General features: G+C 37.9%; 1 protein-coding gene across 4 annotated transcripts in view; it reads right to left on the reverse strand.

The window, feature by feature from the left end:
- Positions 1-3,546: 3,546 nt before the first annotated feature.
- Lypd6b (LY6/PLAUR domain containing 6B) overlaps positions 3,547-24,249 on the reverse strand; it is a 176,298-nt gene continuing 155,595 nt past the window's right edge. For all 4 annotated transcript variants that reach the window (XM_090343118.1, XM_090343119.1, XM_090343120.1 and 1 more), the window contains 4 exons: positions 11,826-11,973; positions 10,348-10,446; positions 6,065-6,192; positions 3,547-4,793 (listed from right to left, as the gene is read on the reverse strand). In XM_090343118.1, coding sequence (XP_090199244.1) covers positions 4,629-4,793; positions 6,065-6,192; positions 10,348-10,446; positions 11,826-11,940 — 507 coding nt within the window. In that variant the 5' untranslated portion in view covers positions 11,941-11,973 and the 3' untranslated portion in view covers positions 3,547-4,628. The remainder of the gene's footprint in view (positions 4,794-6,064; positions 6,193-10,347; positions 10,447-11,825; positions 11,974-24,249) is intronic.

Here is a 24,249-nt window from a genome sequence, read left to right on the forward strand (position 1 = left end):
ATTGGGAGGGAGGGGGAGAGAAATGGGGACTAAAACATGAGAAGGGGTATCAATGTGTGAGAAGTAATGTACCCACTACCTAATAAATATAACTGTACCCCTCTATACATTATCCTGACAATAAAACAAAAAGAAAAAAATGCTGGACAGAGCTGTGTATGGTGGCACATACCTATAATCTCATGTACTGAGAGAAAGAGATAGGAGGATCACTGCTTGAATCCAATCTAAGCAAAAGTTAGTAGACTCTGTATCAAAAACAAGATGAGTGTATGTCTAACTCCTGTGCTCCTTGGTATTGAAGAGGTAGTGAAGAAGGTTACAGTTTGAGGGCAGCCTAGGCAATTTCTGAGACTCTATCACCAAAACAAGATGAAAGCAAATGAGCTAGGGCTGTGCTTCATGTGTAGACTTAAGCACATTGAAGATCTGGTTTTAATTTGCATTACTGTAAAAGAGAAAATGAAGAGGAACTAGAGAGTTGAGGAGGGGAGACATTTTGTAACCAAATTATATCTCATATTCTTTTTTGCTAAGGACAAATAAGTCTGAGATCTTGGACACTTGGCAGTTTCACAATCTTATGCAACAGACTAAATAAATAAATCCACAACAAACAAAAAAGATTCCTGACTGGATTTAGTGTTTGGATTCAGGTTTCAAATTTCCTTTAGACCCTAGAGTCAACTTATACATACATAGAGTTACCTGGGTAGAACATAAGCATTAGAAGGTTGACTCTAGGCTGGGCACCAGTGGCTTATGCCTATAACCCTAGTTGCTCAGGAGGCTGAGATATGAGGATCACAGTTCAAAGCCAGTCCGGGCACAAAAAGTCCATGAGACTCGTCCAATTAATCTCCAAAAAACTGGAAGTGATGCTGTAGCTCAAGCGGCAGAGCGCTAGCCTTGAGCTGAAGAGCTCAGGGACAGAGCCCAGGCCCAGAGTTCAAGCCCCAAGACCAGCCAAAAGACAAAGTTGACTTTGAACCTTTGGGTATTATTATAAAATCATCTTTTATTCACTTGTTTTGCAACTGGGATTAGACTTTCTGGGGGGATTGGTAAAAATACAGATTTTTCTGACCTAACCTGGAAGTTGAGAATAAGACTTTGTGGGCTTGGGGTCAGGTTTGGTGGCTCATGAACTTGAGCATCTGGCAAAAGTTACCTGGAGACCTTTTTATCCACAGATAAACCTCTGCACTCCCAGTTCACTGATTCTGAGATGCAGCTTGACAATTTGCATTTCTAATGAATTTCTGGGTAATGCTGACAATGGAGGTCTGGGAAAGGCTCTTTCAAAACAATGCCCATAAACAAAGTTGTTGTTACACAGCTTTCTCATTCATTCACTCTTGGATTATGTAACCGTTCTCCTGGTGAGAGGGATCACATCTGGCTGAGCATCATAATCATGCAGGAGCTATTTTCGCTCTTCTTTTTTTTTTTTCTAGTATGTGGTATCGAGGAATTGAACCCAGGTCTTCGTGCATGCTAGGCAAGCACTCTTACCACAAGGCCAATCTCCCAGCCCTCACTCTTCTTTTTAAAATAAGTTCAGTATTGGAGTGAGGCTTAGGCATCTTCCTGAGATTGAGCAACTGAATCAATATCTTCAAGCTTGTTTTGATGTTACACTGGACATCCTGATTTGTCATATTTTAAACTATTTCCTTTGGTGAACCAGATTTGCGAATTCATGGATAGCTTACAGGAAACACCATTTATTATTTTTCTGAAATTATTTTACTTTGGTAGATTTGACTCAGCATTTTGAACTTGCTCAGTTTACTTACTCATAACCAATACACTACCACTTGAACTATACCAGCTCTCCAGCTTAGAATTTTGTTAGGTATTTTGGATGCAGAATCTCTTGAACCTCCTGTTCCTCTGCTAGCACAAATTCACAATCTGTTGGATACTCAGCCTCCTGAGTATCTAGACTTCCAAGCATGAGCTACCAGTGTCTGTCCTGAAACTCAAATTTAATAGACTGTTTTTATTTGTAAATCTGGCATTTCCTACCCACTCAGCTGTCTTGCAGAAGTTTCTTCCCTTGCCTAAGAGAATGTAGATGAATGAATCCCAAACAAACATGAGATGTGGGGTGAAAAAGAAAAAAAAATTATAATGTTTTCTATGGAAAGAAAAAAATAAACCCACATGTAGGTGCATGCATACACATTCATGCACACACGAACAAATAGAAAATTCATTAATCTAGGCAGCAGAAAGAAAATCAGAAATGAGTAATTTACTGTCTGCTAATGTTTTTTTTTAACAGACAATTTGTCAATTACACAGTCAAAAGAACCCCTGAGGAATAAAAAGACACCAAAGATGCTATTAAAATGTTCTAAGGGAAGCCGTATACAATTAATTTCAAACAAGTATAAGTTATGAAAACGCAAGTACTTCAAGGTGTTGAGTGAAAAGTGGAATAAATCTACCTCAGGTTTCAAAACTGATGCTTCTAGGTGAGTCTAAGGTTGGGCCCACAACAGGGAGATAAGGTATCTTCCCCTCCCTGTTTTATGAGAAGCTAAAGAGACTCTCCTAGTACATCAAATATGAGAAGAGACAAATACAGTGCAACTTCTGACATCAGCATACAACTATCAAGAGACAGAACTGAATAAATGGACAATCCATCAAAATAAAAGAAAACTCACTGACACAAAGGACAAAAGAAACAATACAAGCATCTAGCAAATCATGGGCCAAACAAGAAACCATCAAGAACATCAAGGACCTTAAAAAAAAAAGCATCTTTCTTTGTAAGCAGCATATATAGCACGGGGTCAGCAAACATTTCCTACAAAGGGCTAGAGAGTAACACTTTCAGACTCTGCAAACCCACAGTTTCTGCACACAGTGTGTGTATCATTCTGCATAGAGAGGCAAACTTGCTGTTGTAGAATGAAGGCAGACACAGATAACATATAAACAAATGGATATTGGTGGTTGTGTTCTAATAAAATTTTATAAACAAAAAGCAGGTGGTGGGGTAAATTTGGCTTGACAAGACAGTTTGCAAATTCATACCACAGGTGAGCTCATACAAAACAGCAGCATCAGTAGATTCTGTAGAGAAGCAGCATTTTAACTATACATGTCACTTACAGGAAGGGAAAGGTTCCCAGGTTCTCTAAGCAGGGAAAAGATATTCATTTGATATTCGGAGATTGGAGTGGGGACAAGAGAAAAAAACAGGGAGAAACTGAAGAAAGGGGTGACATTGCTCAAAAAGAAATGCATTCATTACCTCACTTATGAAATGGTAAGTCCTCTCTACGTCACCTTAATAACAATTAAAAAAAAGAAATTCTGAAACTCTATTAGAACAAGGAAAGAACAGATATCCAGACTAAGCATTTTACCCATGGTTTTCTTGCTGGGCCTGACCTTCAAAGAGGAAGTGGCCTGACAGAGGAAAATCTCCTGCATTGCCTCTGACTAGGAATCTTGAATCTGGTGTTACTAAAGATGCATCACTTGATAAAATATCACCTCCCTGAATCAGAAAACTCTCCTGGTCTTCTCAGTGTACAAGTTTACATTTTACTTCCCCTAAAGAGTTCTTCCAGAAAAGACAAAAACAAACTAAACCAGTTTGGAATGAAATTTTAATTTTTTCATCTAGCATGTATCACCCATAGTATGTGGAAACACAAGTTCAGTGACTGTAAATGTTTCATCAGAGGCCTTTGTGTCAGCCAACAAATACACAGCATGCATTTACTTGTATAATCCAAAGCTTTATTCCTCTCCCCCACCCCAACCCATCCCCCTCACAAGTAGCAAATACATTTCTTATTATTTCAACTGGAGTTTTTTTTTTTTTACAGTTTCTTTCTCCCATGGAGTATGTTCATGAGTGTTTTAGCTTGGAATCTGAATTTCCCCCAAAAGCCTGTGTGTTAAAAGGTTCTGTTTCCAGTCTGTGGGACTATTAGGCTCTAGCCTTTAAGGGGTAGGTAGTAATGGGAGGTTTTGGGTCACTGGGGGCATGCTCTTGAAAAGGATTTTAGTATCTCAGCCTCTTCCTCTCTTTCTTATTTCCACTCCTGACCATGAAGGTGCTGTCTCAACACACAACCGGGCTAACTAGTATGGCACCATCCTCCAAAACTGAGAGCCAAAGTAAATCTTTTCTCTTGTGTAAGTTGATTATCTCTGGAAATGGTTACAGTAATAGAAAGCAAATTGATGCATTAGGGAAACATTTCTGGGGGGGGGTAGGGTTAAATGTCACAGAGATGCTCTGGGCTAATCATAGGAACCAGAGAGTCTGATCCAGCAGCCTCTGAGGGAGTCAGTGAGGTTAAGCAGTCCTATCCATCCTTTAGGATTTAACTCATCAAAGATTCTTCTTGTAGAACTTCACCTTGGATCAGAAGCCTGGGAGGAAGTCGGTCCTCCCAGTCCTTACTGTCCCCATCCTCAGTGCTGTGACTTCATGCAGGAACATTTTAGCAAAACAAACCACTGGCTTGTCTCACAGTCCAATGTGCACTGTTCACCTAGTGCAAGATAGGTCTTCCCTCCAAAGTTCACCATGCACACAGTTTCTTCCTCATGCTTTAGAGGGCTAGTTTCTGTCCCTTGTAGGCATGGTGTCATCATAGCAGCGGAAGCATGAAGATCCAGACAAATACTGGTAGGTAGGGCATGAGGGCATTGCTGCCAGACGTTCTCTGAGCATGCATTACAGCAAATACTGCATTGGTGTGGTTGGTGGGCAATTCTACATTGCAGATCATTCCTTCACAGCAAGACCTACACTCCTGTACAAAGAAAAAGGGGTGGGGGGAAGAGCAGTTAAGAGGAAGAAGAAAGGGATAAAATACAGCAATAGAGAAGGGCCTTTTCAGTTCCATCTGAAGCAGATCACTGGAGTTGGTTATCTAGGCTTCTGGGTACCCCCACCCCACACACAGGTCAGGAAGGTGGGGGGAAAGCATCTTAAGAGTTTTTTATCCTAAGGTGTTTCAGTATCAAATGAAAGCAGAAATAAAGCAAAGAAGTGGAAGGGAGGGAAACTGAACAAGGCTGCTTAATTAAGTCACTACATATTTTAAAGGGTTGTAAAAGGAAATACAGAAACAAAACCTAGGAGTCTTATGGACTGATCATTGATTTTCTTTCTCAGTATTACTTGATAAGGGATAATGCTGACTCTCTTGTCTATGCTCACACGTGACTTCTATCATTAGCTGTGCTAATAATTATGGCTGCTAGTAGTCAGAGATATTGAGAAAGACAGAGAGACAGAGAAAGGGTCCCTGAGAGAGTTTTCAGCATGTCTTGATAAGACATGCCTGGATAAGACTATTCATTCTCTCTCTCTCTCTTTTTTTTTTTTGTGCATCATGGGGCTTTCATTCAGCCTGGGCACCGCCACTGAGCTCTTCAGCTCAAGACTACTGCCCTACCCTAGAGCCAAGTCCTACTTCCCATTTTCTAGAGGTCTATTGGAGATATGAGTCTCAGGTTCTTTTGTGCCTGGGCTGGCTTTCAACCTTGATCCTCAGATCTCAGCCTCCTGAGTAGCTAGGATTACAGGTGTGAGCCATCGTGCGCCCGACAAGACTATTCATTCTTAAAAGCTTCTAGAATGGTGAGGTATCAGAAAGGCATAGTCATCAATAGTTCTCAACTATGTCTGCTCATCTGATTCACCTAGAGAAACCTTTCTAAAAGCTCTTGCTGCTGGGTGATGGTGGCTCAGGCCTGCAATCCTAACTATTCAGGAGGATGAGATCTGAGGATCATGGTTCAAAGCCAATCCTAGGCAGAAACTCCATAAGACTCTTATCTCCAATTAACCACAGCAGACAAGGAAAAGGAGAAGGAAGAAGAGGAGGAGGAGGAGGAGGAGGAGGAGGAGGGGAAAGAGGAGGAGGAGGGGGAAGAAGAGGAGGAGGAGGAGGAAGGGAGGGGAAGGGGGAGGAGGAGGGAGGAAGAGATGGGAGGGGGAGGGGGAGGGGAGGAGGACAAGGAGGAGAGTTAGAAAAAAGGAGAGAAATGGATGTTCATGCACTCATGCTGTCTTTACCGTATGTTCAGAATCTTGACTGTGGCGGCAGCCAACAAAATGGCATTCATTTTTAGATGCACACTTTTTGGTGATGGTACTTCTCCCCTGGTTGGTGAAGTGATGAACTGTCAAGCAATACTGGGTATCTACGTAAGAGAAACAAAAATACTTAATTGACCACATGAGAAAAGCAACTGCTTCAGCCATCACTTCAGAAATGACTGAAAAATCAGGAGTATCCTTAATTTCTTAGGGGAGAAATTCAACAGTTAAGAAATATAGTATTTCTAGATATTATTTTTGGAAACATATCAGCTTCTGAAGTAGACATGTGTTTTGAAAGTGAATATAAATGGGCACCCATCCTCCTGAGTCAGCTAAAACTGGGGAAGGCATGTGTAAGATTTTCATAAAAAACCATGGGTCTGTTCATTGAATGTGCAAGTATTATGTCTCTAAGCTCTTCTCTCTCTCTCTCTCTCTCTCTCTCTCTCTCTCTCTCTCTCTCTCTCTCTCTCTCTCTCTCTCTCTAAGGCATATGTTTGGAATTCTAAAATAAGAGGAAAACTGGGCATCTAAAATGAAATGGGTTAAATACTTGTTGCCAATTCATTTTACACTTGTTTCCTCTACGATATGTGGCAAAAGGTGTTCCCAACCAACCGCATCTTTCTTAGTTCTTACACACGTTTCAATCCTTCCAACATATTTGCCTTTTCCTTATCATTGTATTTTCATTTCCCTCCTCTTCTTTGATTAACACTTGTGTCCTGAGTTTCCCATCCATCTCTACTTTGCACAATTTTCCCCTTTCCACACAGGGTTAACCTTATCATTTTAACCACACACTTTTTTTTTAATTACTTAGGGTTCTTCCAAGAAAGTGGTTCTAGTCAACATCCTAGGATAGTCTGCTTTGGTTCTGTGTCTCTTGCTGTAGCTACTTCAAGTCAAAGAGTTCTTAGTTCATTGATCAAGGACCGTAACATAATATCATTGACTGGTTAAAAAAACACAGGAGTAAACTTAAGAAGACTAAGTGTACAGAAAGGTTTCCATAAGCTCATTTTCTTTTCAGTAAGTCTGTTAGTGTGCTTGTATTTTGACAGGAGTATAAGCTTTAAATAATATTCACAATAAGAAGCACATACTAGGTACATACCATCAGCCAGTCATTTATGACTCAAGTTTACTCATTTAGTCTTCACCATAAGCTTCAAGAGGTCATATTGTAAACAGAAAAAGAAATTGTGGTACAGTTTCTTGCATAGAGTCACAGAGGTGGCATGTAGGATTCTACATGTAGGATTCTACTGCAGAGTGCTCTACAAGAGTTGTGACCTTACCTAGGTGCTGGTGGATCATACCACCAGCTATTCAGAAGGCTGAGATCTGAGAAATCCATTTCAACCAAACCCAAGCAAGAAATATAGTGAGACTCTTATCTTCAATTACCTATCTGAAGTAGAACTGTGGCACAAGTGGTAGAGTACTATCTTTGAGTAAAAAGTTCAGAGACAGCCCCAGAACAAACACACACATACAGACATACACACAGACACAGACACAGACACAGGTATGCACACACACACACACACACACACACACACACACACACACACACACACACCACCAAGAGTGGTATACCTCTGAATTCAGAAGGAAAAGGAGTCTATGTGTTTTGGAAAGACAGTTTCATTTTATATTCCAAACACAGAAGAATTTAAAAAATGTAGTTATATGAGTTCATGCAGAACACGTCACATACATCACACATGTGAAAACAGCTTTAACAAGTCAGCACAAAAGCCAACTCAAATAAAATAAGAAGTGTCATTCTTGTCATATCCAGTTACATAGAGAATCTCTTTTAACAACACCATCAGACCGCAGAAATGAAGCTATAAGGAAGCAAGGAAACATGAGATGACAAAGGACAATAGCTTCAGGCCTATTCAACCCCACAAAATGGTTGACTATCACTCTTCTAAACAATGACAAAAATGAAAAGTAAGAAATGACACCCAGATGTAATATAATCCCAGATGGTTAGTGTGTTTGGGTATTGACTGGCAGATCATCAACAATGAACTGTCATGCTGTGCGGGAATGTAAGCTCATTCCCTGATAATTCCTTGATAATTCCTTAAAAGTGACCTGCTCAGAGTGGACAATGCAGAAGCAACTCCTTCACCCTTCTCAACTCTGATGCTGTTTGGGGGATGGACAGCAATAGTCCATGTGTGGAGAGATGAAATTCCCTAACACAGAATTAGCCATGTACACTACTTACCTGCCACTATGGCTATTGTTAATGAAATACAAATTGGAACATTATGTACAAACATAGTAGGAACAGTTTATGGGACAATTAAAAAAATAACAAGGTCTAAGAGGTTGCACAGCAGTGCCCCAATTTACTATTCTAACCTTTCTATTCAGTTTTCAGTGAATTTCATGTGATTTGTCAAAGAGTAATGCCAACTCTCTGAAGTAGGCTAGAAAATACAGGTTAATACCTTATATAAAGAAAGGTATTGTTTCCAAGGTACTAACTTTAAAAACTGAATTAACAGCACCAATTTCAGTGAAAATCTAGAGACAAATACACACAATCACACATGCACACATACATGCCAGGGCCTCAAGAGAAATACTTTGGTAATTAATTATTCTTGAAAAGAAATAGTGAAAATATTGCCCATATTGATGTCACGGGCATATTTGCTAATTTACAGTGGAAGATTCTTAAGCCCTGTTAAGATCTCCAAGGTATATTATTTATTGTTCTATAGAAAATTTTCACCTGGCACACGCAAGGTTATTTCATTGCTATAAATAATTGGGACTAAAACTTCCCACAAATTTAGGTAACAGAAGACCCACACTAACAATCTCTAACTCTGGTAGAGTTTGTTTTACTGTTTGTTTGTTCATTTCTATATTTGAAATCCTTTAAAAATATATACCTTGAAATCTGAATAGCCCAATTTCTCATAGCTCTATGTAGACATTTTCAATCACAAATCTTCCATCATTTTATTCTGTCTCCTTTACATTTAACCCTTTTGTGATCAATCATTCAAGTTCCCAACAATTTTATTCCTACCAACCAGGTGCAAAGCCCCAGCATCTAACTGAAAAAATGATATTCCACACTTGGTGTCCATTTTTGCTTTTTTCCACATCCATCCATTCTTCAAAACAATCTTTTAGAACACAATTAATATCTCATACTTCCTAGGTTAAAACTGCTGCCTTCCCATCACATTAACAATGGAATCCTATCTATCAGAGAATGAAAAGCTACATGTTCTTGATCCATTTGTCCCTCCTGAGATCCTTTTTCCACATCCTACTCCATCACAGTGGCCATTGACTGACTATTGAAAAAGCTGAGCCAACTCTTAGCCCTTAAAACCTTCATATTTGCTCCTCTTCCTATAGATCTCCAGCTTGTCCTGATCATTCAGGCCTGTGTGTGTGTGTGTGTGTGTGTGTGTGTGTTCATGTTCAGAGAATATGTGCATATATATTCAGAATACATTCATATATATTCAGAGAATATATAGTCTGTTGATTTATATATTCAGATAGTATGTACATATAGTCTTAGTAGTTTATAAAGATATGTGGGTGCTCAGAAAAAATATTCCTAACTATTGAATCAAAGGCATCCATTTATTCTGTCAACAGATATTTACTGAGTTCCTAATAAGAGCCCAGCACTGATGGTATACCAATGAACTAAACAAACTAAAGGCTACTCAAATGTTAGAAAAATACTCTTCAAAAAGAAATGTTCTCAAGATCTGACTATTATAACTGCAACCCTCTGTACATCACCTTAACAATAAACATAAACATAATAAATAATTTAAATAAAAAAGAAGAAGTGAGTTTCCCAAGCACCAATGTATCTCTGATATAGAGGAAGTATCCTTTACTTTAAGACAATAAGTATGACTCTTCTAGTGTATCATCCAGCAGAATTTCTGAAATTGCTAGGAGACCTTAGCCAACACTATGATCTATCTGTTCTCCTTAGTAAATACCATTGAAGAAATTCTTCCTCGAAGTGCTCAAAACAGCAAAGTGGGGCTATGCCACAGCTAGTTTTCAAGTTCCTCTCAGGGTATTCTGATGTCTGAACAGGCCCTTAAAATAAAAATTCTAGATACGTAAAGGACACAATCAGGATGTTGGTATGCTAATCCATTACATCAGAATCTCTGCTCAAGCATATCAGGGGAAAGGTAAATGAAGTCAGATCACGAGTCATCCAAACTCAGGATACTTACTTTGTGGACACCACTTGTCTTCTGCCCATCGGTTGCAATTGTAATTATCCCCTGCATTTTCACAGGTAAAACACTTAAAGCTGTTTGGAAATGGTGTGGCTTTAAAGAAAAATTCAAAGTGAAATAGGTCAAGTGAGATGGCCATTCCAAATGTCAGGCATAGCATCAAATTAGCAACCTTTACTAGACAAAACAAAACACATCATTTTTAGAATATTCATTCCTAATGAATTACATTTATCTATCAGGGTATTTCTTTACTCATTTGTCATTAAGTACTTCTATGAATTTCTATTACAGAGTAATGAAAATGATACTACAAATACTTTTGTTGTTGGTGGTGGTGGTGGTCATGGGGTTTGAACTCTGGGCCTGGGCACCGCGGCTGAGCTCTTCAGCTCAAGGTTATACAGCTTTACTGCATTGAGCTACAGCATCATTTTCTGTTTTCTGGTGGTTAACTGGAGATAAGAGTCTCACAGACTTTTGTGCCCTAGCTAGCTTTAAACCGCCTCAGATTTCAACCTCCTGAGTATCTAGGATTATAGGCATGAGCCACCAATGCTTGGCCACAAATACTTAAGAAGAACTATGGTAGCTTATAATTTGAAATAATTGGTGGTTGAAGGAATGGGAGACAGTGGTAGTTGTATTGAAAACAATAATTAGATCCAGGTATTATTTCTGAAAAGATATTATAACTAGTATAAATATATTTATAATTTATGCATTTATATATTTATCTATTATAAATATAGATATTATAATAGTAATAGTGAAGATTTCCATGACTTGCAGAGGATTAAGTGAAATTTATAAGGAAAACATCCAGTAGGTTTCTTATACATCGAATTCTTCTGGTTTCCCTCCGGGGGCATTCCCATCATGGCCATATTTCCCTTCAAACTATTTCATGGGCGATCTGCCCATTATCGTAGCCCTAGACCTTGACCAAGTATGTAATCTTTAATACAAGAATAATAGTAATTCTTAAATCCTTACACTCAAGTCAAAGTGCTAAGCAAAGGAAAAGCTCTAAGGTCCTGCAGTTTGGATAGAGAGAGAGCAAGTTCTCTGTCTTTATGTCTTTTCTCTCTTGTATCTTGTTATTGTTATTATTTGGCAATACTGAGGTTTGAAGTCCGGGCTTGTGTTTGTTAGGTGGTGCTCTGCTGCTTGAATCATGCCTCCAGCCTTATTTTTGAGATGGATATTTTTGGAGATGGATTCTCACTAGCTGCAAGGCATACCTGAGCTATGATCTTCTGACTTTAAACTTCCTGTTGTTAAGATCAAAGGCACCACCCCTTGTCCAGTTTTCCTCATGTGGAGAGGATTTTTGTGAACTTTTCTGCCTAGACTAGCCAAGGTCTGAAAGCTTATCTTATTCTCCAAGTATGATAGATAAAAAGAGAAATGGGGGCTTCAAATGGACACTGAACCCACAGTCATGAAGAAGGATGGCAGGCATTACTTACGGTCAAGAGGAGGCCTCACGTTGTAGAAGTTGATGTTTTTGGCAAATACTCGATTTTCTGAGAAGATTAAAATCTGGATGACAGCCACAGCTAGCGTATGACAGACGATCAGCATTCTGACTTCAAGAGTTTGGTCAACCTCATATGTCTATCAGAAAAAGATAGACTAGCTTTATTAGGGTTTTATGTATCTATGGGAGTATATTTTGCTTCTGTTAGGAAAGTGCCGTGATTCTAATTATTCAACCATCTACCTGTTGTGTAGAGCCAGTCTCCACAATTAAACATCATTATTTTTAATCAGATCAAAGTTATTGCCTCTGTACTAGCCAGCAGAATTCCAGGAAAATGCCCAAGACCTTCCAGATTTAAGAAGAATAAACTGCCAGCACTGGCCTATTGCTCCCCATTTCAGGGATGCCCAGGGCTAGCTGGTGCTAGCCTTTAGCTTTGTGCTAAATCTTGTAATCTCTTAAATCAACCACAGTTCCAGCCTTATCACCTGAATCCATTGGACCACCTGTCTGTCAAATATGCAATTCTTTCAAAACATGGAAGAAAGTATAAAAATAGGTGCAATGAGAAGGACTGTGACTAAAAGGACAATGAGTCTGGGAAATAAAATCTCTGCTGGATTCCAAAGCACATATGTGGAGAAATAAGAGTCACTGTTAGCTGGGCACTTGTGGTTCACATGTGTAATCCTAACTACTCAGGAGGCTGAGTTCTGAGGAACACAGTTCCAAGTCAGTCCAGGCAAGAAAGTCTGTAAGACTTTTACCTTCCAATTAACCACCAAAAAGCCAGAAGTGGAGCTGTGGCTCAAGTGGTAGAGTGTCATCAGTCTTGAATAAAAAAGAGCTAGGACACATTGTCTAGGCCCTGATTTCAAGCCTCAGTATTGATGTGTGTATGTGCACACGTACACACACACACACACACACACACACACACACACACACACACACACACACGTCTCAGATGAAAAGCCAGGCCTACCTGCTTCTGCCACACTGGAGGTAAGGGCAAAAAGGCAGGGCTAGACCTCAAAGACACAGTAGAAGCATTCATAGCACGAAGAAAATCTATGCCATGTGAAGTCCCGAGGTTCTATCCCCCAGAATCAGACCTGCCACTAAGAAAATCTACAGTAGCACTACTGATAGCTCCTCTTTGACAAAGCAGAGCCCGTGTGGGAAAAAAAGCAAATTTGTAACCTAGAGTCCGAAGACATAACTTCAGCTGCTGGCTCTGCTCTTTATAAGCTTCCTGACCTTGGACAAGCTCTTTAAACTCTATTAATGTCAATTTCCTCATCTGTAAAGTGGCTTAATAATACCTACACCACCCACACATTTGAGTAATAGTAGCATCAAATACGAGGTCAGATAAAATCTCATAGGATTGTGTAAACAAAAACAATCCTAATAAGAGTTCTGGGAAGATGTTGGAATATTAGAGTTCAATAATGTTGCATGAACTCATTTTCTTCTTGCTGAATCAACTGGTCTCAGTGGCACAAAGATATTTTCAAAGAGAACAGCTTTGATCTCTTCGTGTATTCACATGATCCTACACATCAACACTGTGTTTGAGGCTAGGGAATAATGTGTGGATTCTACTTTCTCTCTTGTGAATATGATGATTCACAATGGCCAACAATTCATATTTAAGAAGATGAACTGAATATTAAACAAAAGGTAAACACAACATATAATTCCTACAGGTGGCTTTTGCCATAGTGATCCTGAGTCACTAAGGATGCTTATGATATAAAGACACAGATAACAACAAAACCTGGTGAATATATATGTTCTACTTCATTTGAAATACTGTCCTGTTACCATTTGTGGATCTCTCTCGTGTGCGTGTGTGTGTGTGTGTGTATGTGTGCATGTATGCACTGGTACTGGGACTTGAACTTAGGAACTTAAGCACTTGCTTAGTTTTTTTATTCAGTAAAGGCTGGCACTTTACCACATTAGCCATGTATCTACTTCTAGCTTTTTGCTGATTAATTAAACATAAAGATCTCAAGATCTTTTCTGCCCCCAGCTAGTTTTGAACCTTGATCCTCAGATCTGAGCCTCCTGAGTAAGGAGGATTATAGGTGTGGATTATTATCACCTATCTTCAATTCCATTCTGAGGTTCTTTTTTTCTGAAGAAGTAGTCACATTGTTACTGTGTCTGACTTTGTTACCTGGCCTATTGTATATACGTTTGTTTATTTGAAATAGGAAATGGAAGGGGGAAACAAGATGATTGGGAGGGGGAAGAGAAGGGAAATAGGGACAAAAATATGAGTAGGGCTATCAATGTGTGAGAAGTAATGCCCCCACTTTCTAGCGAATGTAACTGCAACCCCTCTATACATTACCTCGATAATAAAAAAATAAAATGAAAATAAGAAGTAGTCACTTAGCTAGTTTTATTACCCCACACATCTAAGTTGTTACACTGATACAAATCCTGCTTATTCTCTTTATATGTCTGCACTAGTCTACTTTCTAGTCAGAATAAATCTATGACCAAGGAATGAGCATCCACTATACCGGTGAAGAACTGTTGAGAAAGAGAGATTAATCCCTTTTTCCAAAACCTTGGGATGATGGTGTTTCAGGGAAACTCCACAGGTGTTCTTACAATAGACTATACCTAAGGTTATGGATATCAAGATCACATTGCCTACATTCAAATCCCTTTTAGAGCATGAAGCAGCTGCAACGCCTTAGACAAGCTGCTGAAGCTGTCAGCCTCAGCTTCCCCATGTGTGGAACAGGCGTAAGAACAGTGGATGGACAAGAGGGGAACAAGAACAGGAACAGAGGCTAAACAAGAGGATGAAATGCACACAAAGCACTCAGTTGAGAGCAAAGCACGTGGTGAGGCTGGGTGAGGATCATCGGGAAGCAATGTTACCACAACACCTATACACTCGATGCAAGATTTTCAGATTCAGACAAACCGATACACTGTTCAATTTTAGATGATCTGATTTTGAAAATTACCAAGAACATATTGTCTCTATAGAGTAATTTGTCCAAAATTCCTACCCTTGCTTCTAGCTCCTGGAATGAAATGCAAACAATGATGAATATAGAGGAAGATGGAATTCAGATATATCAAAGGCTTCTCTGAATAAATGAATGGATGGTAGACAACCTATAAACGTCTGAACAAATAAAAATCCTAAGAATTAGTTTTTTTTTCTTTTTCCATCCTTCAAAACAGCATCAGAGAGTCTAGAACATCATTACCACTTTGCAAATGAGGAAACTGAGGCTGAGAGGTAGTATATATAAAGATCCTGGCTCATATTGTTACAGTATCTCACTTTGTTATCTGATATATTGAATTTATTTGTATTTGGTTATTTGAAATTTGATAGGGAAGGGGGGAAAACCAAGATGGGGGGGTGGGGGGAGGGTAATGGGTACCAAGACATGTGAAAGGGTATCAATGTATGTGAATTAATGCACCTTCTATCTGGCAAATATCATGTAACCCTTTTATTAATTACAATAAAAATATAAAAAACAATAAAGATCCTGGCTGCATACTGCCAACATGCTCTCTGGCCATAAACTTCCCAAGTGAAAACTTGTGAGAAAACACAGTAGATTGCTTGCATGGAGTGTGCATTCCTGTAGAGAACATATATTTTCATTTCTATTTTAAACTGAAACAGCATAGCCTCATTCTATCAAAATTCTCCTATACTGCTAAGGTTTTACCTGTCAAATGAAGAAAAGCACTAAGTAAAAAAAATGAAGCACTAGATAAAAAGGAGCAAACTTTACAATGTATCACTGTATATTTGTCCTAAGCACCTCTATCTATCTCTATCTTTTTGAGTGTATGAGTATGTGTTAACGGTTTCAGCTTTCATGACCAGAGAACACCAGGAAAATGAAAAAGTAAATGACTGAAGATAGTTACCGAGTGCTGTTTTACATTGGGAATCATTTCATGAAGACACTGAACTAAAATTATCTGACAAGACTGCTGAGTAGGCTCTCGCTGTGCTCTGTGTTTTAGAGTAAGGTTATGCAAGAGCTTATATTTTGTTCCAAAGAAGGAAAAAAATCTTAATTATCATTCCGAATAAACCATTCAGGCTTTCTCTCCAAAGCTGTCACAAAAATAATGCTACTTCTTTATCTTGGACAAGGGGCAACCTTGAGTTTCTTAAAGTAATTTTCAAAATTGTGTATCCAGATCTGTTTCCCCTAGTGTGGAGTATCTCAAAAAGAACCAGAGACCTACATAACAGGAAGCGATACTACTTGCTGTTTCAGAGTATGATCGTAATGACTCAACTTCCTGGGTAGAAATTTTTATACATTGTGACACTAAGAAAAACTTCCCCACATGTGATATGGAATGCATGCACACACTCCACAAACTCAGCGGTAGCTCAGAACATCCTTCCCCAAAGAGATCTTATTATTATTTATTTTTTCATCTCATATCTTCATTTTATTTACAATTTTTTGTTAATTATAATATTTAACCGTAATTCACTGGCATTTTTCTTTAAATTTGATTTCCACAGTAATATTAATGTATTTTTATTGTAAAGGTGATGAACAGGGGAGTTACAGTCACAAAAGTAAGGAATAAGTGCATTTCTTTTTATACACCATTACCCTTTCCTTCATTTTCTCCCACTTACCACCCCCACTGCCCTTCCCCCCAGATTATAAAGTTCATTTCCACATAATGTCTAGTGGGTATCATTGTTGCATTAGTTTATCCTTTGTCTTGCTGTTTCTGTGATCCCCTTTCCCTTTTATGGATCAGAAAAGCTTATATATAAGACAAAGAACACTAAAACAGAAAGAAAAAATAGAAATAACTGCATACAGGACATGAAAAGAACCTCTTGTTTCCAATTTTTGGAGTTCAATTTTATATGCTTAATTATATATGGTCCTATGAACTTAGTAATTGGGCTACTGTGATCACCTGCTAAGAATATCATAGACCTATTCTAGTTATTACAGATGTGGGAAGCTATGCAATCTATATTTCTTTGGGCCTGGCTTGCTTTGGGCCTTTTTTCCAGATCTTAACATTTCCTTATGATAGAGCAATGCCATTTTTTCGATGGAGGCACACAACTCCAGTGTGTATACGTACCACATCTTCTTGATCATTCATCTACTAAGGGGCATCAGGATTGGTTCCATACCTTAGCTATTTTAAACAATGCTTCAATGCCCATAGTTGTGCTGGCAGGTTTAATATGGCCTTGTTTGTCATTGTTTGGGTAAATGCCCAGGAGTGGGATTGCTGGATCATAAGGGAGTGCTATGTTTAGTCTTTTGAGGAACCGCCACACAGCTTTCCAGAGTGGCTGAACCAGTTTACACTCCCACCAACAGTGTAGTGAGAACTTACTATTTTTGTCTGTCTCTCAGGTTAGTAGTCCTTGTGAGAATCCTCTTGTGTAGAGTGTTGTTCTTCCCTGTGTTTTACGAATTCCCCCTTTGGAAGATGTAACTTCTGTTCCAGAATACAGGAGCTTTTTATGCCCATATTGAAGAGATATCTGTAGGGAATATTTGTGGAGATGCAAAAGGGATGGCACATAGGCAGTCTTGTAAATTAAGGAGGCCTCTCCTGAGACTTCTGCCCATTACCTCTCCAAAGTAAAGGACACAATTCAAAGCAATTGAAAATTTCTCATCCTACATGTGGCCTTTCACATTTCCCTAGAAAATGTGGAAAGGCAATGCGGTTTCAGGAAGCAGTGAATCACTGACTTCTTGGAGGCAGCAAAATGACCAATAGTTCTTTTTTTTTAATTCCCCATATCCATTCTCAACTCATGCCAGAGACTTAGCAACTGCTTTTTGGAATAGGACCAACCCCATTAACTATGACCTCTATGGAGTGACTTTCGTAGTGAATAAAACAAAGGTTGTGGGCAATGAGGAATTGCCAGAATGTTCAAAGGCAATAAGGAAATGATGGCCTCAAATAGAAACTGAAGAGACCAAAGTGAGGTGATGAATACTAGCGTTTCTTATGCAATTGCTAATAATGAGTCAGCAAGCACAAAACCAACTTCAACTTCCAGAGAAACAAATGAAGCTGATCATTTCAGAGAAAAGCTCACTGTGTCCAACGTACTTATCAACACTCACATTTACACCTTCCTGAAAGCACCACTTATCCCACAGTAAGACACTTTAATGACAATCTTTAATAGACCTGGATTCCCTTGTAAAAAAGCATAGACAATAAAATGAACATTCAAAATGAGTGCTGAGACGTTTACTCAGAAAAAAAAAATGGAACAGATAAAACCACTCTTCTAAATGGGACCTTTTCCAGAAAACTTTATTATCCACAGTTCTGGATTCTTTCTGGCTATAAAACCAAGAAGGTGCATGAAGATCTTCTGCTTTAATTTAGGAAGAATATTCATGAGATTTACATTCAGCCTCCTTTTCTTACAGGGGAAATGCAGATTCAGTTCCTAACCTCTTCTAGTCATTGGGAGCCAGTTCCCAGATTATTTTGAACTTCTTGGATGGATTCACCCACTGTGGTACATGGAGGACCTTTAGCACGGTCACATTTTGAGAGTAGCAAGATCGTAAGTTATATGTTTATACCAAGTATTTTGCTGCATACAACAGTGAAAAAGGAAGACCAAATTCCTGTGCTCTCATTAACTGCTGGCATCATAAAGTTAATGTCAGTCACTGATAAGATGTGACTCACAGGATTCAGTGCAATCCTCTCTGAGGAGGGAAAAATAAAGGGCTTTTAATTCAGAAAAACCTAGATTTTCAAATTTAGAGTTATATAGATAAATTGTATAGATTAAGGGTAACTGTATAAGTAAAATAACTTTTACTTAGAATTTAAGAAATGTGAGTGTGAGTTACGTGCACGCACATAACTAAGCTTTGAATTCAGTGACCTGTATTTGCTAGGCAGACCTTCTACCACTTGAGCTATATCTTTCGTCACAGGTTCAAGCAAATTTAGGTGCCTAGCTACTCTCTTCTCTTTCTCTTACCCCTCTCTAGGCATCATTAGGCGAAGAACATACATTTTATTAAGTATATAGTATTAACTGAAATAAATTTAGTTAGAACTATTGAGTTCTGTGCATTAATTTCTTTTTTTGATTGGGTTTTGATTTTTTAAATATTTTTATTGTAATTAATGCATTAATTTCTTAAAAACATTCACTGCAGGCCTTTTGATTTGGATTAGATATATGAAGTACTGTCATTAACCAAAAACCTCAAATTACTTGTTTTTTTTTTGTTTTTGTTTTTTCCTTCAAAATAGTGGGTTTGTGCTTGTTTGGAGATCAGTTTAAAAACTCTGTACTATCTGTACTGCCTCTGATGTTAAGATTTTATGTATAGCATAAGGAAGCTAGCTCTGACTATATTTTCCTAAGAATAAAGACCTATTTTTGTAGCATAAAAAAAACCATTCAGAAATTCTCCCTACTCCAACCAAGTTGGAATTTGAAATAAATGACCAATATCGCTTCTAATCATCTATTATTTCTATGAGAGGAGACTAATGAATTTCAGTTATATCATAAAGTCATACATGGAATATAATGGTCCTACAATATTTTAGGTTCCTATCACACTTTTTTTAAGGAACGCAAACAAAAAAATTAATCAATCTCAAAGACATCTTTTTCTATTGCATGCAACCTGATCAAAGATCATGTCCAAACAGTGTTGATGTTAAAATAAGATCATTATCCAAATCCATTTCAAATCTAATTTTGAATTAATGCAGGGGAAATAAGTGTGAAATTTGTGTGGAGAAAATTCAGTTAAAGATATCTTTTTGAATACGAATCAAATTTTAAGAAAATGCTAACAGATGCTTCCAAAGTAGCAGCTTTTCAGATGCATTTTTACTTAAAGTATGTTTTTTCCTTTTGAGAATATTTTCATGACACCAAAGAGGTATGGTAGTAAACACATTTTTAAAAGCTGAAGATGTTGAAGAATTAGAAACTAGATTCACTTTAGGAAGAATCAGGATTGGTTTGTCATATTTTATTTATTTGGACACCCTTGAGATTTCTTTCTGTCACTATAACAAATACCTGAGATAATGAAGTAGTACAGAAAAGCTTTGTTTTGGTTCACAGTTTTGGAAGTTTCAAACCAGGATCAGTTGGCTTCCTTATTTTGGAGACTTGTGATACAGGACAAAACTGCTCAAAAGAGAGAAAGGATAAGTGTCTGAGGTCCTCTATACCCATTTCTTAAAATTTTTACCCACCATCTTGGAGATCAAGTTTTTAATACACGAACCTTTAAGGGACACTTGCCATCTCAAATATGCCAGGCATTAATGGCTCACTTCTGTAATCCTAGCTACTCAGGAGGCTCATGGTTCAGAGACAGCCTGGGCAGGAAGAGACCACGAGATTCTTATCTGCAATTAACTAACAACAACAACAACAACAACAATAACAACAACAAAAGAAAAACCGTGAAAATGGGCAGGGTGCCAGTGGCTCAGTCCTAACTATTCAGGAAGCTGAGATCTGAGGATTGCACTTCAAAGCCAGCCAGGGCAAGAGAGTCCAGGAGACACTTATCTCCAATTAACCACCATATGGTGCTGTGGCTCAAGGAGTAGAGTGCTAGCCTTGAGCTGAAAGCTCAGGGACAGCACCCAGGCCCAGAGTTCAAGTCCCATAACTGATAATAAAAAAAAAAAAGATGGAAATAAAGCTGTGGCTCTAGTGGTAGAATATTAGTATACTAGAATTGAGTGGAAATGCTCAGAGACAGTGCTCAAACCTTGAGTTTGAGTCCCAGTACCAATGTGGGAAAAAAAGATCCAACTAGAACTTATTAAAAATAGCTGAGTATTAGTGACTCGTGTCTGTTATACTTAGGAAGCTGATGCCTGGAGGACTACTGTTTGAAGCCAGCTTATACAGACTCTATCTTCAGCAAAACATTGGGCTAGAGGCATGGCTTAAGTAGTAGATTACTGAATGTAAGCAAAAAATAATAGTAATGGTAACAGTATAATAATAATGTATTGGTTCAATATGAACATTTCTTTTATGTAAATGCTATAACTTTGACCTAATTTGCTTCTATAATGACTCAGTAGCTTTATACCAAGGCATGCACATATTTAAGGACCCTAAGATACTAAGTAAAATCTATTTTGGATGAGAGAAAAGACCACATGAACATGGGATCATACATGGTCCATGAACATGCTCTCTGCTGTGCTACTCTTTGCTATGTACTTTCAACAAACCCAGGCAGACCATGTGAAAGGCATTAATTCTCACTATATTAAAAAAGGCAACTCTTCCCAATGCTTACCTCTCAAACTAATGAATCTTGTGAGTTATTACCCAGAGAATACCAAATAACATAAGACTCATACCTAAAATTTGCTTTGAAGAGCTCTAGAGACATCTATCATTTGACCAATTCTTTTAAAAAGCCAAGGGCATAATACTGAAAGTAATTCAGTAGAGATTATTCTGTTATAAGTAGGTAGTTGAGAGATTTTGTGTATTCTCTATGGAAACGAAGTATCTTTAAATTTGAGAGAAAGAGCTAACTGGACAGAAGTTCTGCCAGCTAGCTACAGACACACAGATATTTGGTGTTAAGAATGAGCATAATGTTGGGCAGAACATGGAGCTAAACAAGGCAACAATGTAGTGTGGGCAAGAAGACACTGCTTTTATGTCCTATAGCTTTGCTTGCTTTACTGGACTCCTTTAATAATCAAAGCTCTCGTAATAGGATTCAAGGCTGAAATGTTGGACAGCTGGCTAAGGAGCTATTACTCTATGTTTGTTGAGTGGAAAGTATGGTGCCAAAGATATGTTCTCTAGCACATGGCACTCAGAACTTGGCTGGGAAAATTTAGCATTCTGGGCCATTCTATACATAAGGTGGTGAACTCACTTTTTTTTTTTTTTGCTTTGTTTTACTTCAGCTGACATAGAAAAATGTGGACAGCAATATAATGCTCATTTTGATGCGTTTCTTATTTTAATCTCTCTAAATATAGTCTAATATGACAGAATGTGCAAAAGCAGAAATCGGAAGTGATCAATTCATTTGCATGTATATGTTAGTATTGATGTATGTATATCTGCATATGTGTATGGATATGTGTATCTGCATATGTGTATCTACATATGTGTATTTTACTGAATGGATTATCATCTTAAATGCTATCTTAAACTAGATTATAAGAATATACTTGGCACTCTAAGGGACTGTATTGGCAATCACCTCAGTTGGATTACCAATCATAAACATACAGTTTTTTTCAACTGAGAGACTTGTAGAAACACAATTATGATGATGCACTTGTCGTGTCTTTCTTTTCCTGTTCTAAAGTTTTATGTCACTGGCCATTGTTTATAAGGCAGCCACCATCTCAATTTATTCTTGAGTCTCCATTGAAAAACATATCAAACAAGTGAAGGGCAGGTTTGTAGACATTTTGAAACAGAAGGACATTTGAAACCAAGAATAAACTGCATGCTACAGTAAACAAATATTGTGCTGACTTTTGCATAGTCACAAAACCCAGAAACAAATTACTCAAAGAACTCTTTGGAAGCTGATAAGATTATAAAAACAGTCCTCAGGAAAAATTTTCTGCATCCTGCACACATAATAAAGTTACAGTGTGTTACTTGCTCTATAAATTGCCACTATTCCCACTTGGAGCAGAAGAAACTGTACATATATAAAGATAAACGTGGGCATAATTTCATATTCCCAGAGGAAACTGAAAAATTATGTGCATTTAATGATGTTTTAATTGCAACTGGAAAATGACATTTAATGGCTCACGACATAATTCACAATCTGATAAGGGTAAATCAAATGAGAAGGCTGCTTGGTACAATGGAGAAAAAAAATGGCCTTTGGAAATACCAGGGCCTGGATGCAAATTCTGACTGACATTTCCTGTATCTTCTCAATTCCTTTAAAACTTGCTTTTCCTATCTTACATACATATATGTGTGTATATATATATATATCTTCTCTCTTTCTCTATAGATATATAGTTACAGATATTATATAATAAATATTATATAGTGTATACAATAGTAGTATCTACCTAATATATATTGCAGAGTTAAGAGAATTTAAGTGAATAAAAACTAATTCACTGATTTTTTTGTCAAATTTTCAAATCAATTAGAACACCAAATGTAGAGACTTACTGTTCATTTATGGATAATCATACCAGACAATATAATGAAGCTCTTTCAAAAGCTTTGAGGATTTACTACTGAAATGCAACACACCTATTTTCAGGTCTCAAATTCTATGATTATCTAAGCATACGAGACAGGAAATAAATCTTCTCTAAAGATAAACTAAAAACAAACAAACATAAAAACTTACTCTAGAATGTTGTAGAAACATTTATTATTAGTTTTTTTTTTTGTAGTCCTGGGACTTGAACTCTAAGGCCTTGTGTTGGCTTGACCTTTTTGCTAACTGCTGGTGCCCTACCATTTGAGTAATGCCTCCAACCTGGTTTGCTGATAAATCTATATTTTCTTTTGCCTATACTTATAAGAAATGTTCGGTTCCTATTATAGCATTTGCTTTAAGAAGTAACACATTCAGTGCTTTCATATATATAACTATTTTATTGTCTGAAATACATATCCTACAGTAGAAGACCAATTCAATTATTTCTCATTCACAGAACCTTTTTTATGCTTGTTCTATCCTGTGGCTTTTCATCTAGCCTAAAATCAGCCTGGAGGATGTTTGTGGACAACAGACAGTTCTCCCTTATTTGGCAGTTTGGCAGAGCAAGTTCTAGTCCATCATGGGATAAAGGGCTCTTAGAGATTATAGAACCTTACTGGAATTGCCAATTGAAAATGTTTTCCCTTCTTTATTTTCCATTTCCATTTTAATTATTTATTTAAGTGATCAGTCTTTTATCATTCTGATAAGTTAGCCTTATAGATACTATGAAAACTCATTTTCCATAAGCAAATGCTTATGGAAAGAGATGAGCCAGCTGGTGAAAGGGAAATGCTTTGGCTGGGCTCTTCCTTTTATTCTCCAGACCCACTCCATCCCTCCATACTCAGTTCTATCCTTGGAAGGAAAGCTATAAACACCACTCACACAATTCCTTTTCCACTGGCTTCCACTTTCCATTTCCCTTTCCATATGGCCGATAACACAAACTCAGAGAGTCAAGGTTCGGGTGACAATGATACTGGCTATCAATTTTCTGGCTACCCCCCCCATTGGGTGACATTTTACAGTACTCCCAGATGGTAGTAACCACTTTCTCGCCTTGTTTTTTGTTTTTGTTTTTGTTTTTGTTTTTGTTTTTTGGGGGTTTTTTTTCGCCAGTCTTGGGCTTGAGCTCAGGGCTTGAGCACTGTC

The sequence above is a fragment of the Megascapheus bottae genome, chromosome 12, assembly GCF_031878675.1.
Source record: "Megascapheus bottae isolate mThoBot1 chromosome 12, mThoBot2.hap1, whole genome shotgun sequence".
NCBI lineage: Eukaryota > Metazoa > Chordata > Mammalia > Rodentia > Geomyidae > Megascapheus > Megascapheus bottae.